Raw genomic sequence first — 14,804 nt, 5'->3', positions numbered from 1 at the left:
ACAGGGGATTGGTGAACAGGGGATTGGTGAACAGGGGATTGGTGACCAGGGGATTGGTGACCAGGGGTTTGGTGACCAGGGGATTGGTGACCAGGGGATTGGTGACCAGGGGTTTGGTGACCAGGGGATTGGTGACCAGGGGATTGGTGACCAGGGGTTTGGTGACCAGGGGATTGGTGACCAGGGGATTGGTGACCAGGGGTTTGGTGACCAGGGGATTGGTGACCAGGGGTTTGGTGACCAGGGGATTGGTGACCAGGGGATTGGTGACCAGGGGTTTGGTGACCAGGGGTTTGGTGACCAGGGGATTGGTGACCAGGGGATTGGTGACCAGGGGTTTGGTGACCAGGGGATTGGTGACCAGGGGATTGGTGACCAGGGGTTTGGTGACCAGGGGTTTGGTGGCCAGGAGTAACTTTCATGAGAAAGAAAAAACCCCATCAAAAAACAGATGTTTTAGGCTTAGTTATAGTGAAACACGTCAATTCTGGTCTTCATTTTGACAGTTCATTGCAAAAGTGATATATGTTGGTCTTTCAGTAGTAAATCTAGCTCTTTTTGCCGCTAGCGGTTCAAGTCTACCATTGAAATCCCGATGGTGGCTCTCTGTCATCGCAAGGGGGGTTTCGGTATGAAATCCACTCCCTTCTACATGTGCTGGGTGGTGCCACTTCAAGGCTTACTGTAAAAGCAGGGAGGGGTTCAGTATGAAATCCACTCCCTTCTACATGTGCTGGGTGGTGCCACTTCAAGGCTTACTGTAAAAGCAGGGAGGGGTTCAGTATGAAATCCACTCCCTTCTACATGTGCTGGGTGGTGCCACTTCAAGGTTTACTGTAAAAGCAGGTGACAGCGTGCCAATATATTTCGCATGATGTTTCCTTTTACTAGATTACTGACGTTACACAAAAATCAAAAGGCAGTAAGGCACATTTCTGCACATGACAAAATTCAATGTTTTTTGCTTGCCGTTTCATACAGATCTATGTGCTTTTACAAACAAAAACAAAAACATGTAAACTACTGTATGAGCATATTACGTTAATATTAGTGTCACGCCCTGACCTCAGTATTCTTTGTTTTCTTTATTATTTTGGTTAGGTCAGGGTGTGACATGGGTGATTATATGTTTTTGTCCTGTCTAGGGCTTTTGTTTGTTTATGGGGTTGTTACCAGTCTAAGGGTTTTGTATGTCTATGGTTGCCTAGATTGGTTCTCAATTAGAGGCAGCTGTTTATTGTTGTCTCTGATTGGGAACCATATTTAGGCAGCCATATTCCTTGAGTATTTCGTGGGTGATTATCTAGGTCTATGGATGTTGCATGTTTGCACGCTGTGTTGATAGCGGTCACGGTTGTTTTGTTATTTTGTTTGTTTAGTGTACTTCGTGTTATTTCGTCTTACATTAAAAGAATGTATTCACATCACGCTGCGCTTTGGTTCTCCGATCCTTACTACTCCTCCTCGTCAGAGAAGTAGCTAAATCCATAGTAACAAGAAATACATGACAGTGGTGGTCATGTCAACTTGTATTTTTTCCCAACTGCTATGACTGATTGGTGATGCAGTTTGCTAAAACAGTTGGCTCAGTTCAATGGTTGTAAATTTTAAACCCACATGGGGCAGATAAAAAAAAATGTTATCCTTTATAATTTATGTAAAAGTTTAGAAGAAAATAACAAAGGTTCTGAATTCATGTAGCATTTCGCTACAGCAGCAATAACATCTGCTAAATATGTCCCATCTGGATAAGAGGAATACCTATGTAAGAATGCTGTTTATTGACTATAGCGCAGCATTCAACATCATAGTACCCTCCAAGCTCATCATTAAGCTCGGGTCCCTGGGTCTGAACCCTGTCCTGTGCAACTGGGTTCTTAACTTCCTGACGGGTCGCCCCCCAGGTGGTGAAGGTAGGAAACAACAACCTCACTTCGCTGTTCCTCAACACAGGGGCCCCACAAGGGTGCATGTTCAGTCCCCTCCTGTACTCCCTGTTCCCCCATGACTTCGTTGCCACGCACGCCTCAAATGACACAACAGTAGTAGGCATGATTACCAGCAATGACAAGACAGCCCACAGAGAGTAGGTGAGGGCCATGGGATAGTGGTGCCAGTAAAATAACCTCTCACTCAATGTCAACATAAACACAGGAGCTGATCGTGGACTTCAGGAAACAGCAGAGGGAGCATGCCCCTATCCACATCGACAGGACTGCAGTGGAGAAGGTGGAAAGCTTCAAGTTTCTCAGTGTACAGATCAATGAGGTTCTGAAATGGTCCACCCACACCGACAGTGTGGTGAAGAAGGCGCAATAGCGCCTCTTCAATCTCAGGAGACTGAAGAAATTTTGCTTTGCCCCTAAAACCCTCACAAACTTTTACAGATGCACAATTGAGAGTATCCTGTCGGGCTGTATCACCACCTGGTATGGCAACTGCACCGCCCTCAATCGCAGAGCTCTCCAGAGGGTGGTGCGGTCTGCCCAACACATCATCAGGGGCAAACTACCTACCCTCCAAGACACATACAGCACCCAATGTCACAGGAAGGCCAAAAAGATCATCAAGTACATCAACCACCATGGCCTGTTCACCCTGCTATCATTCAGAAGGCGAGGTCAGTACATGTGCATCAAAGCTGGGACCAAGAGACTGAAAAACAGCTTCCATCTCAAGGCCATCAGACTGTTAAATAGCCATCACTAGCCGGCTTCCACCCGGTTACTCAACCCTGCACCTTAGAGGCTGCTGCCCTATATACATAGACATGGAAACACTGGTCACTTTAATAATGGAAAACCGGTCCCTTTAATAACATTTAAATAATGTTTACATGCTGCTTTACTCATCTCATATGTATAATACTGTATTCTATTCTACTGTACTTTAGTCAATGCCACTCCGACGGTGCTCAATCTAATATTTATAGATTTCTTAATTCCATTCTTTTACTTTTTGATTTGTGTGTATTGTTGTGAACTGTTAGATATTACTGCACTGTTGGAGCTAGGAACACAAGCATTTCGCTACACCCGCAATAACATCTGCTAAATATGTGTATGTGACCAATAAAATGTGATTTGATTTATGCGACAGATAACATTAGGTTTGAGGTGAATTGGGTTAAGGGATAGGAAAGGGTTAGCTTTAATGCTACAGTTGAACATGCAACCTTTGGACTGCTAAACAATCGCGGATTATGCCCAACCATCCTCCCCAACAAACCTCCCCAACAAACCTCCCTACGTTCATTCTGTCTAAAGCAACTAGACCATTAGTGGGTATCATATCTTGGAGTTGCTCAGAAATACATCAAGTATGTTTCGTATGGCTCTGAGGCCATGCTGCTATAATAAACCTGTAATTTCTAGGTGAATATGGTTTGATAAATGACCTGTCTGATTTGTCCTTGAAAGTTAATGAAAAATAATCAACTTCCTCTAACTAATTGAGGGCTTTGTTGTCCCCCTTGTTTATGATCACCATCATATTTCGAAGCTATTTCAGCTATTTTCCCCCACATTCTGCAGACCCCACAGAGAAGGGATAAAAGCCACTGTTTTACCTATACCACCTATTTTCAGCACAATCAAGTCAAGAGTATTTTCATAATGAGTTATTCAAGATTGTGCTGTTTACGCTACTTAGCTGTGTTGATAATAGACAAAAAGTTTAAGTATAAGCATAAAGCTAAGTTTTCTCGTCGCCTGGGATGTAAATCCAAATCTGACCGAAATGTGAGTTTATGTCAAACACAAAGAAACCTACACCTTGACCTAGCACACAACACACATCAAAGACAATCCTTCCCAAAACACGATCCACAGTTTCTTGGACATATTTCGCAGCATACAACTACAACTCACTCCTCCTTCGCTTGCAGACATTTTTCTTGATAAACTAGCCACTCAAAAGATTAGTGGAAACACAGATTGAGCCAAAGAAGGCTTTTAAAAAATGTTCTGGCGGTATGAATGGAACACTCTTAGTGAAGGCTGCTTTTACTTAAACAGTTGGGTTGACTTCCTGTCGGTATAGTGTGGACACAGGTGGCTTTACTGGTCTAACAGGAGCATTAAGCTATCTGGGGACGGTACCTCGAGGACATGTGCACACATTGTGCCATGAAATTAGAATTAAGCTCAAGCACAGAGTCAATTGGGAAAAATACTTATTCTCTAAAGCAGGTTATACACCCGTCAAATACAAAGGGTCCTAGACAATGGAATCAGGTAACCACAAGTCAGGGTGGCCTAGTGGTTAGAGTGTTGGGCTGGTAACCAGCAAGTTCAAACCCCTGAGCTGACAAGGTACAAATCTTTCGTTCTGCCCCTGAACAGGCAGTTAACCCACTGTTCCTAGGCCATCATTGAAAATAAGAATTTGTTCTTAACTGACTTGCCTAGTAAAATTAAATTTAAAAAACAACTGTGTAACTGCACATAATTATTACATTTTGTAAATGATATGCAGTTGAGTTTGTCTGTTTTCTTACTGTAGTGTAGACATTGTTTGGTTGAGTAGATGAATCAACTTGGATTCTCGCAAGAATAATGTTGTTGTTTTTTACCTACTATGGAAACAGGGTTAGCATGTTTGATTGTACAGGGCTTCTGAAAACATGAATATAATATATCAAGACTTAGTGATTACTGTCACGACTTCTGCCGAAGTCAATGCCTCTCCTTGTTCGGGCGGTGTTCGGCGGTTGACGTCGCCGGTCTTCTAGCCATCGCCGATCCATTTTCCATTTGTTATGTCTCATTATGTGTTGTGTATTTAACCCTCTGTTTCCCCCATGTCTTTGTGTGGTATTGTTTATCTGTTTTCATGTATGCGCACGTTAGGCTGGTTGCGCTGAGTTATGTTCAACCCGTATTTGTATTTCGTGTCCGTTTGTGCCATGTGTTTTTGGTTCGCCAAATAAAAGGCTCCGTTTTGCTACCAATTATCTGCTCTCCTGCGCCTGACATCCTACAGCCCTTCACGCATACCATAACAGATTACACTCTACAGTCGTGGCCAAAAGTTTTGAGAATGACACAAATATTAATTTTCACAAAGTTTGCTGCTTCAGTGTCTTTAGATATTTTTGTCAGATGTTACTATTGAATACTGAAGTATAATTACAAGCATTTCATAAGTGTCAAAGGCTTTTATTGACAATTACATGAAGTTGATGCAAAGAGTCAATATTTGCAGTGTTGACCCTTCTTTTTCAAGGCCTCTGCAATCCGCCCTGGCATGCTGTCAATTAACTTCTGGGCCACATCCTGACTGATGGCAGCCCATTCTTGCATAATCAATGCTTGGAGTTCGTCAGAATTTGTGTATTTTTGTTGGTCCACCCGCCTCTTGAGGATTGAACACAAGTTCTCAATGGGATTAAGGTCTGGGGAGTTCCCTGGCCATGGACCCAAAATATCAATGTTTTGTTCCCCGAGCCACTTAGTTATCACTTTTGTCTTATGGCAAGGTGCTCCATCATGCTGGATAAGGCATTGTTTGTCACTAAACTGTTCCTGGATGGTTGGGAGAAGTTGCTCTCGGAGGATGTGTTGTTACCATTCTTTATTCATGGCTGTGTTCTTAGGCAAAATTGTGAGTGAGCCCACTCCCTTGGCTGAGAAGCAACCCCACACATGAATGGTCTGAGGATGCTTTACTGTTGGCATGACACAGGGCTGATGGTAGCACTCACCTTGTCTTCTCCGGACAAGCTTTTTTCCGGATGACCCAAACAATCGGAAAGGGGATTCATCAGAGAAAATGACTTTACCCCGGTCCTCAGCAGTCCAATCCCTGTACCTTTTGCAGAATATCAGTCTGTCCCTGATGTTTTTCCCGGAGAGAAGTGGCTTCTTTGCTGCCCTTCTTGACACCAGGCCGTCCTCCAAAAGTCAGATGCACTCACACCTGCCTGCTGTCATTCCTGAGCAAGCTCTGTACTGGTGGTGCCCCGATCCCGCAGCTGAATCAACTTTAGGGGACGGTCCTTGCGCTTGCTGGACTTTCTTGGGCACCCTGAAGCCTTCTTCACAACAGTTGCACCGCTCTCCTTGAAGTTCTTGATGATCTGATGGTTGATTTAGGTGCAATCTTACTGGCAGCAATATCCTTGCCTGTGAAGCCCTTTTTGTGCAAAGCAATGATGACGGCACATGTTTCCTTGCAGGTAACCATGGCTGACAGAGAAAGAGCAATGATTCTAAGCACCACCCTCCTTTTGAAGCTTCCAGTCTGTTATTCAAACTCAATCAGCATGACATAGTGATCTCCAGCCATGTCCTCGTCAACACTCACACCTGTGTTAACTAGAGAATCACTGACATGATGTCAGCTGGTCCTTTTGTGGCAGGGCTGAAATGCAGTGGAAATGTTTTGGGGGGATTCAGTTCATTTGCATGGCAAAGAGGGACTTTGCAATTAATTGCAATTCATCTGATCACTCTTCATAACATTCTGGAGTATATGCAAATTGCCATCATACAAACTGAGGCAACAGACTTTGTGAAAATGTATATTTGTGTCATTCTCAAAACTTTTGGCCATGACTGTACATACAGTATGTGAAATGCTGGTAACATGAATGCACTACAAATGTTCTGCTATTCATGTTCAATGTTTAAGGTAGGTCACCTTTATATAGCCAGAACCTTCATATTTCTCCAACAATTCATCTACTGGTGATATGAGCCCATCTTAAATTTCAGTTGAGTACTGTGAAAACAATGTATTTATTTTGCCATATTGTTGATGGTTTTACAGTCTAGAATCAGGATAACAATAGGCTTTTGAAATCAATTTCAGCCTTGTAATAAGGCGAGGGACAGTCACGTTATGAGGTCACGCTGAAACGTGACTGCAACTTTCCAGTATGGCCCTATGTCCCCTTGGCAGTCATCCAGAAGACATGTGTATAGTTCATCACCCAGCCTAGATAATTCTAAACAATGAGAGACTGACTAGCACATTCCTACTGTATTGCCCACTCGTCATCATTAGAGATGGTAGCTATATCTGATCAAACTGCTGAAGGTAACAAGAGACCAGTGGCAGTCAGTGCCATTTAAGATGGGGGAGGCCATTTTATTTTTTATTAGCATGGCCTTATTTCTATTACAGCATATTGGGGAAAGGGGGATACCTAGTCAGTTGTACAACTGAATGCCTTCAACTGAAATGTGTCTTCCGCATTTAACCCCACTGGGAGGTACGGAGGGCTGCTTTAATTGACATCCACGGCGCCCGGGGTTAACTGCCTTGCTCAAGGGCAGAAAAACAGATTTTTACCATGTCAGATCTGGGATACCATCCAACGCCTGTTGTTCATATTCCATTCACCCAGTTCAATGTATCCTCGATAGGTTTAGGCTACTACATGATACATGATGACTACGTGATACCTACGTGGTAGGTTGCTACAACCTAGCCTATGAATGAAAGTGTACAATGTAGATGCACACAGGTCGAGAGAAAGGTTTGAGGTGACAGACAGTGACACATTCAATACCGCCTTGATCATTAGACCAATACTTGCAAACGAGAGTTTGTATTGGACAAATTCAGGTATGTTTTATCCCCGTTTCGTTCTGTTTGCTTCCGTTTAAGAAAAGTTTTTCAACAGAATCAGTGGAATAAATACACCCGTGATCACACACAAACACAGTTCACTTTCATAGCAGCCACATTGTATTCCTTCTCGCATCCATGCTCTCTCCTCCTCTCCCCTTTTCTCTTCGTTTGTGGACTTCAATGCACAACACATCAGCTGTATATGTGACCAGGCGAAAAAAACTTTTGAAGCAAAACCATATCATAACCACTACACACAGCCTACATCGTACACCATATTAGCTAAAGTAACGTCATAGTCAACATAGTTAATAGAACTAACACGTTAGTAAACCCTCTACAATCCTGCAGTACAGTTCCAGTGTATAGTCAGTTTAGCATTTACACCGGCAAGCCCTGATGGCAATAAATTAGTAAAACCAAAAGCTTACCTTGACTTGGAAGAGTTCCAGTTTTGTGTTGGATAATCATAGCCAGCTAGCTAATATAGCATTCCTCTGTTTGAGCTAGGTGTTTGAGTAGGCTAAACTATCTAGCTGCCTTTGCTAGCTATGTAAGTGAAACTGGAAAACAAATTATACACTCTCTATTTTGAAGAAATTAATTTCTTTAAAACTGTTCAACTATTGTTTTTCTTTGAGTCAACTACTCACCACATTTCATGCACTGCAGTGCTAGATAGCTGTAGCTTATACTTTCAGTACTAGATTCATTCTCTGATCCTTTGATTGGGTGGACAAGATGTCAGTTTATGCTGCAAGAGCTCTGATAGGTTGGAGGACATCCTCTTAAAGTTGTCATAATTACTGTGTAGTCTATGGAAGGGTGTGAGAACCATGACCTCCAAGGTTTTGTATTGAAGTCAATGTACCCAGAGGAGGATGGAAGCTAGCTGTCCTCCGGCTACACCATGTTGCTACCCTACAGAGTGCTGTTGAGGCTACTGTAGACCTTAATTCCAAAACAGTGTGTTTTAATAAATTATTTGGTGACATTTGAATATATTTAGTATAGTGTCTAAAAAGGATCACTTTTAAATTTGTAAATGTTTTAGTTTTTATGAAATTCACTGAGCAGGATGGTCCTCCCCTTCCTCCTCTGAGTAGCCTCCACTGCAAGAGACCATGCTTCTCTGTGTATAGTAACCCCTCCATAGCCATTGTTATAGTCTTGTGGGTTTGTTTTCAATCAATGTTGCTGTTTTTTCCTAGATAGCTCACCATAGCCTATTATATAATTCCATCATCATAAAGTAAAGTTGGTAAGATGCCCTAGAGGGCAAAAACATTGACTGATCCAATTGTCCTGACACGAGTCATTGTTGATTTCACTTGTTATAGGGGAGAGATTCTAGGGCTGCAGATAAGACTGTTGCCATGGTCCTGAAGGAGATACCCAGTAAGGCGTCTTCAGAAGTGAAACCCCTCCTCACGGTGACAACCAAGGTGGGCAGAACCATCGCAACCCCTCCGAACATCTCCTATCCCTCTCACCCCCTCAACTGAGTTTTCCTATTTTTGGTGATGATAAAATCAATGGCAATGCTTTTAAGCATCCGGACCCCTTCTCACATATCAATAACCTCACGACAGCAAAAAGCAACAACATTGATTTTATTAAATTTTTCAGCTGCTCTGTGGTATAAAATGCATGTTACATTCCAAATCACCAACTAATAACCAGCCAGTATTTCAGCTGTAGCCAGGAATGACATTTTATCTAAATGCCATTTCATTGATGTATTGAAATTATATGCGCTGTAACTTGTACCTGTTGCAGCAGCAACACCTTATCAATGTAGTGCAGGAATTGTTAGTGAGAGTTCCTTAGGTGTACCTTAGTGGGCTTTTACTGTCACATTACCAAGAGAATCTACCCAATCAGGTAGTCTTAGCAGAATGACTTCATATTACTAAGTGAATCTACCCAATCAGGTAGTCTTAGCAGAATGACTTCATATTACTAAGTGAATCTACCCAATCGAGTAGTCTTAGAATAATTAGAAATAAGGTTCAATATCAGCAAAATGTTTAGCCCATATCCAATGCAGTTTAGGAAAAGGCAGATTTTTACACCTCATAAGCAGCTAAACTTTCCTAATGTGTATGCATTTCCATAATGCATTACCTTGCAGCATCACATTAGGCTAGGACATAATTAAGCCATCTATTCTTGTAGATGCAGTTGATTGTCAGTGTGCTTTTCTGTGTTGCTTTGAAGCAATATGTGGATCGTATGGTTATAGCAGATGCTATTGTACGCTTCTGTTTTCTGTGCTTGATATAAATGAAAAGTACTTGATGTGTGTGTGTGTTTGTGTGTCCGTGCATGTGTGTGTATTTCTGTGCTGTGGTGACAGTATAGTGATGTTCTGATGTTAAAGTTATAAAATGGGCTCTGTAGGCTTCAATATGCTAAGTTGTTTCATAAAATACCATAATGTGTTTTTTAAATAATTATATATTGGAAAAAAGGATTTTGATCTTTTTATTTTTAATCCCAACCAGCAAAGCACTCTATTGCGCAACCCAACAAATATGTTTATCATGTTCTTCTTTATATTCAAATACTAGTACTATCAAAGTCCTAGCCCCAGGACTACCTGACATGATGACTCCTTGCTGTCCCCAGTCCACCTGGCCATGCTGCTGCTCCAGTTTCAACTTCCACCTGACTGTGCTGCTGCTCCAGTTTCAACTGTTCTGCCTTATTATTATTCGACCATGCTGGTCATTTATGAACATTTGAACATCTTGGCCATGTTCTGTTATAATCTCCACCCGGCACAGCCAGAAGAGGACTGGCCACCCCACATAGCCTGGTTCCTCTCTAGGTTTCTTCCTAGGTATTGGCCTTTCTAGGGAGTTTTTCCTAGCCACCGTGCTTCTACACCTGCATTGCTTGCTGTTTGGGGTTTTAGGCTGGGTTTCTGTACAGCACTTTGAGATATCAGCTGATGTACGAAGGGCTATATAAATAAATTTGATTTGATTTGATTTGACTATCAGAAAGTTCAGTTAACAATGCTGTGTTTGCTGACTGTCTTTTGTTAGACAAGGCCTCTACTTCTGTGAGTTAACTTTTCATTCTTTTAAAATAGTTTAAAACAGCTGCCATTTTTAGCTTCCAGAGCCAACATTCTTGCTGTCTCATTCCGTAATCAGACTGGGATCTGGTGCATATCTGGACGTAGATAAGCAACTACATAAAAAAACAGACGTGTGCATTAAATGAGCAGGAAACTGCCTACCTTCACTAGTCTGAGAAGTAAATGGAAAGATGTGACTAGACTGCTAACACACAGGACACAACATATGCCATGTCACAAAGTAGGATGCAACATTTTAATCAATGTAAAAAAAAGGGGGCAGAGGGTGAATTTGGAAATTTTATGAAAGTAGCTCCTCAGTCCTTTCACAAGGTCAAACAAAGGACTTCCACAGTCCTTCCACAAGGTCAGTGAAAGTAGTTCCGCAGTCCTTCCACAAGGTCAGAGAAAGTAATTTCTCAGTCCTTCCACAAGGTCCGTGATAAAGATTTGACCTTTACAGCAATGACCTTATTCCCTTTCTAGATACTCCGGTGTTCAGGAGAGGAGCTGAATGCTGCTTTCCTCAGACAAACACAGAGGTCTATTCTATTCTGCATACTGGCAGCACCATTCCTTTCAGATGACCTACAGTGACACGGATCAATTGCCAATATAAGTCTGTTTCTAACTCTGTGGCATCGGTAAATAATGCATAAGAGTGCACCCTCCACCCATTCAATGTGTTCTTGAGCTCAAACACTGTCACACACACACACACACACGTTCACTGTCACACACACACGTTCACTGTCACACACACACGTTCACTGTCACACACACACGTTCACTGTCACACACACACGTTCACTATCACACACGCACGCACCACACACGCACGCATGCATGCACACACGCACACACACTGCAAGCTGCTGTTCAATCAGCATTGTTTTTCAGCAAGCAGGCAGTGTATATTTTATGCCTGAACTGTTCCCTCCAAAGTAAAAGTCTGAATTTGTGGATGTATTTACGATCCATAATTAACTAGCCCATATAATTTATATTATATGATTTGTAACTAAAACAATTTTCAGACAGGTATGGCTCTCATATTGTGAGGTCCATAACTGCTATGTTTTTATATGGCTCTAGATGGAGCACAACACTATTTAGATGTACATTAAAAGTCTCACTGGTCTATTAGGGAGGTCGATAGCTCTGTGAAACACAGATGTAAAGTAGTCAAAAGGCCCTAAAAGGTCACAGAGATTCCAGTCCAATTAAAAAGTACATTTCAAATAGCAGACACAGGTCAAAAACACAAATAGGGTAGTAGATTACACAAGGCAATATATCATTCAATACTCTCAAGGAGAGCTAACGGTCACATATACTCATGCTAGACAATAGGCAAATAGCTAACGGTCACATATACTCATGCTAGACAATAGGCAAATAGCTAACGGTCACATATACTCATGCTAGACAATAGGCAAATAGCTAACGGTCACATATACTCATGCTAGACAATAGGCAAATAGCTAACGGTCACATATACTCATGCTAGACAATAGGCAAATAGCTAACGGTCACATATACTCATGCTAGACAATAGGCAAATAGCTAACGGTCACATATACTCATGCTAGACAATAGGCAAATAGCTAACGGTCACATATACTCATGCTAGACAATAGGCAAATAGCTAACGGTCACATATACTCATGCTAGACAATAGGCAAATAGCTAACGGTCACATATACTCATGCTAGACAATAGGCAAATAGCTAACGGTCACATATACTCATGCTAGACAATAGGCAAATAGCTAACGGTCACATATACTCATGCTAGACAATAGGCAAATAGCTAACGGTCACATATACTCATGCTAGACAATAGGCAAATAGCTAACGGTCACATATACTCATGCTAGACAATAGGCAAATAGCTAACGGTCACATATACTCATGCTAGACAATAGGCAAATAGCTAACGGTCACATATACTCATGCTAGACAATAGGCAAATAGCTAACGGTCACATATACTCATGCTAGACAATAGGCAAATAGCTAACTGTCACATACTGTACAGTATATACTCATGCTAGACAATAGGCAAATAGCTAACTGTCACATACTGTACAGTATATACTCATGCTAGACAATAGGCAAATAGCTAACTGTCACATACTGTACAGTATATACTCATGCTAGACAATAGGCAAATAGCTAACTGTCACATACTGTATATTCTCATGCTAGACAATAGCTAAATAGCTAACTGTCACATACTTGTGCTAGACAATCGGTAAATAGCTAACTGTCACATACTGTATATACTCACATTAGACAATTGGCAAAGTGGCTAATGGCTTACAGTGCAGTATAGCCCGCCTTATAGAAATGATGAATGACTTTGGGAATGGACAATGATCCATAGTTTTCTATTACAATGGTAAGCTTTTTAGGTATAGCAACAATTATGCTCTAATATAATGAGCATGATAATAAAACAAATAATAAATCATTTAAAAATATATCATCCGTGTGCAAGCTCAAACAGTAGGGTGTTGGCGGATGCATCTGTCCCTAGGATATCAACATAAAAAATGAATACCAAAGCATAACAATGAGAATAACAATACATTAAAGCAACAGTAGTAAGCCAGTCTCAACATGACTGAGAAGCCTCATGACGTGGTATGAAAGCCAAAACAAAACGGCAAATATTATATGACATTACATTGCATTGCACTTTTCACTGGTTGTCCCTCAGGTTGTGGCTGGAGGACACATATTTGGCTCCCAAAGTTGCACATTTTGGCTTTTTAAAGCCCTACTGACGAGGAGCTAGCAGGATCATGCTAATTTAACAAAGATTCAGAGCAGACAATGGTTACAAACAAGGAACAAGATGTTCTAATTTACAGTATGTTAGTATCCTAAGGCTGACTGGGATGTCCCTCCTCACCAAGAGATTACAGCATAATGAGGCAGGGCTGCTCCGTAGAGCACATCTTTGCTGCCTTTGACGCATGTTATGGTGGAACATCAGATCAGAAATATCTAGCTAGCACTCCTTTAGCTTTCAGTTAACTGGTTCTCCGTACAGCGCTAGACATAAATAGACATATCAGAAAAGACAAAGGAATGGTCTTTTCTCCCACAATGGTTTGAACACACTCACAACCCCCCACCTCCTATGGGTTTAACCGGTTCAGGGTTCCCTTGACAACAGCATCTAAGAGATCTCTTGGAGTCATGCTCAGGTGGCGCAATTAGCTGAGGTTTTTCCATTACATCCTTTCAGGATTACCCCTTGAGCACTTGTAAACAAAGTTGCAATGTCCTTTGCACAGGATCAGCAAGCAAAAAAGGTACAAAGTGATATGCTGAAAAATGGTAGCCTCCTCCACCTCGACGCAAAGAGAGGTTTGGGAGGGCGAATGTGGCCAAAATCCCTCGTGTTTCAGTTTGAGCCAGGACAGTAAAACCTATAATTGGCCTTTCCACTGTTACCTGGTAGCGTCCCGAGACTCTGTACACTACAGATAATTGGATGGATTGCCTGTCCTTATTAACCGATGGATGATTAGCAAGGAAGATGTGGAAGTCTCTATCATGTTATGAAAAAAAGGGTTAACCAAGACCATTATTTGTAGTTATTCCTTTGGCAATTACAGTAAGTGCTTTGCAGACTCCGTGCAACGATGGTTTATTAACTGTTCAATTCAAATAGCGCTGGAGGAGATGGCTGCCGTTTTTACGGGATCCTAACAAATTGTGCAAATTTGTGTTTTTTTTTGTTGCATTGTTTGTAACTTATTTTGTACATAATGTTTCTGCCAGTCTTTTATGACCGAAAAAAGCTTCTGGATATCAGAACAGTGATTACTCACCTCGAACTGGACAAAATATTTAATGCTGATACCGGACCAGGCCCAAAAATCCCCGTCCTTCGCATGAAAGCCGAGACACCAATATAGAGGACACACGTCCGGGTGCCTTGTGAGATTTGGTCAGCAAGTGGTTAACGCCTCTACCATCCGTCCTATTGGCCAACGCGCAATCATTGGAGAATAAATTGGATGAGCTCCATTCAAGACTATCTGACCAACTGTAATATCTTGTGTTTCACCGAGTTGTGGCTGAACAAAGACCATACAGTTGGCTGGGTTTTCCCTGCATTGG

General features: G+C 41.8%; 1 protein-coding gene across 3 annotated transcripts in view; it reads left to right on the top strand.

Annotated features, from left to right (window-relative positions):
* LOC109888508 (PEX5-related protein) overlaps positions 1-14,804 on the top strand; it is a 170,523-nt gene that overhangs the window by 60,176 nt on the left and 95,543 nt on the right. For 2 of the 3 annotated variants that reach the window (XR_004209638.1, XM_031822373.1), the window contains exon 2: positions 8,919-9,023. The exons of the other annotated variant lie outside the window; for it this stretch is intronic. Coding sequence is in view for 1 of the 2 variants with exons in the window: in XM_031822373.1 (XP_031678233.1) it covers positions 8,919-9,023 (105 nt within the window). In the remaining variant the exon portion in view is untranslated. The remainder of the gene's footprint in view (positions 1-8,918; positions 9,024-14,804) is intronic. 3 annotated transcript variants of the gene reach the window in all.

The sequence above is a fragment of the Oncorhynchus kisutch genome, linkage group LG4, assembly GCF_002021735.2.
Source record: "Oncorhynchus kisutch isolate 150728-3 linkage group LG4, Okis_V2, whole genome shotgun sequence".
NCBI classification, from domain to species: Eukaryota; Metazoa; Chordata; class Actinopteri; order Salmoniformes; family Salmonidae; genus Oncorhynchus; species Oncorhynchus kisutch.
Note: the sequence above shows the minus strand (reverse complement) of the source record. Positions and strands in the feature narration are given on the sequence as shown.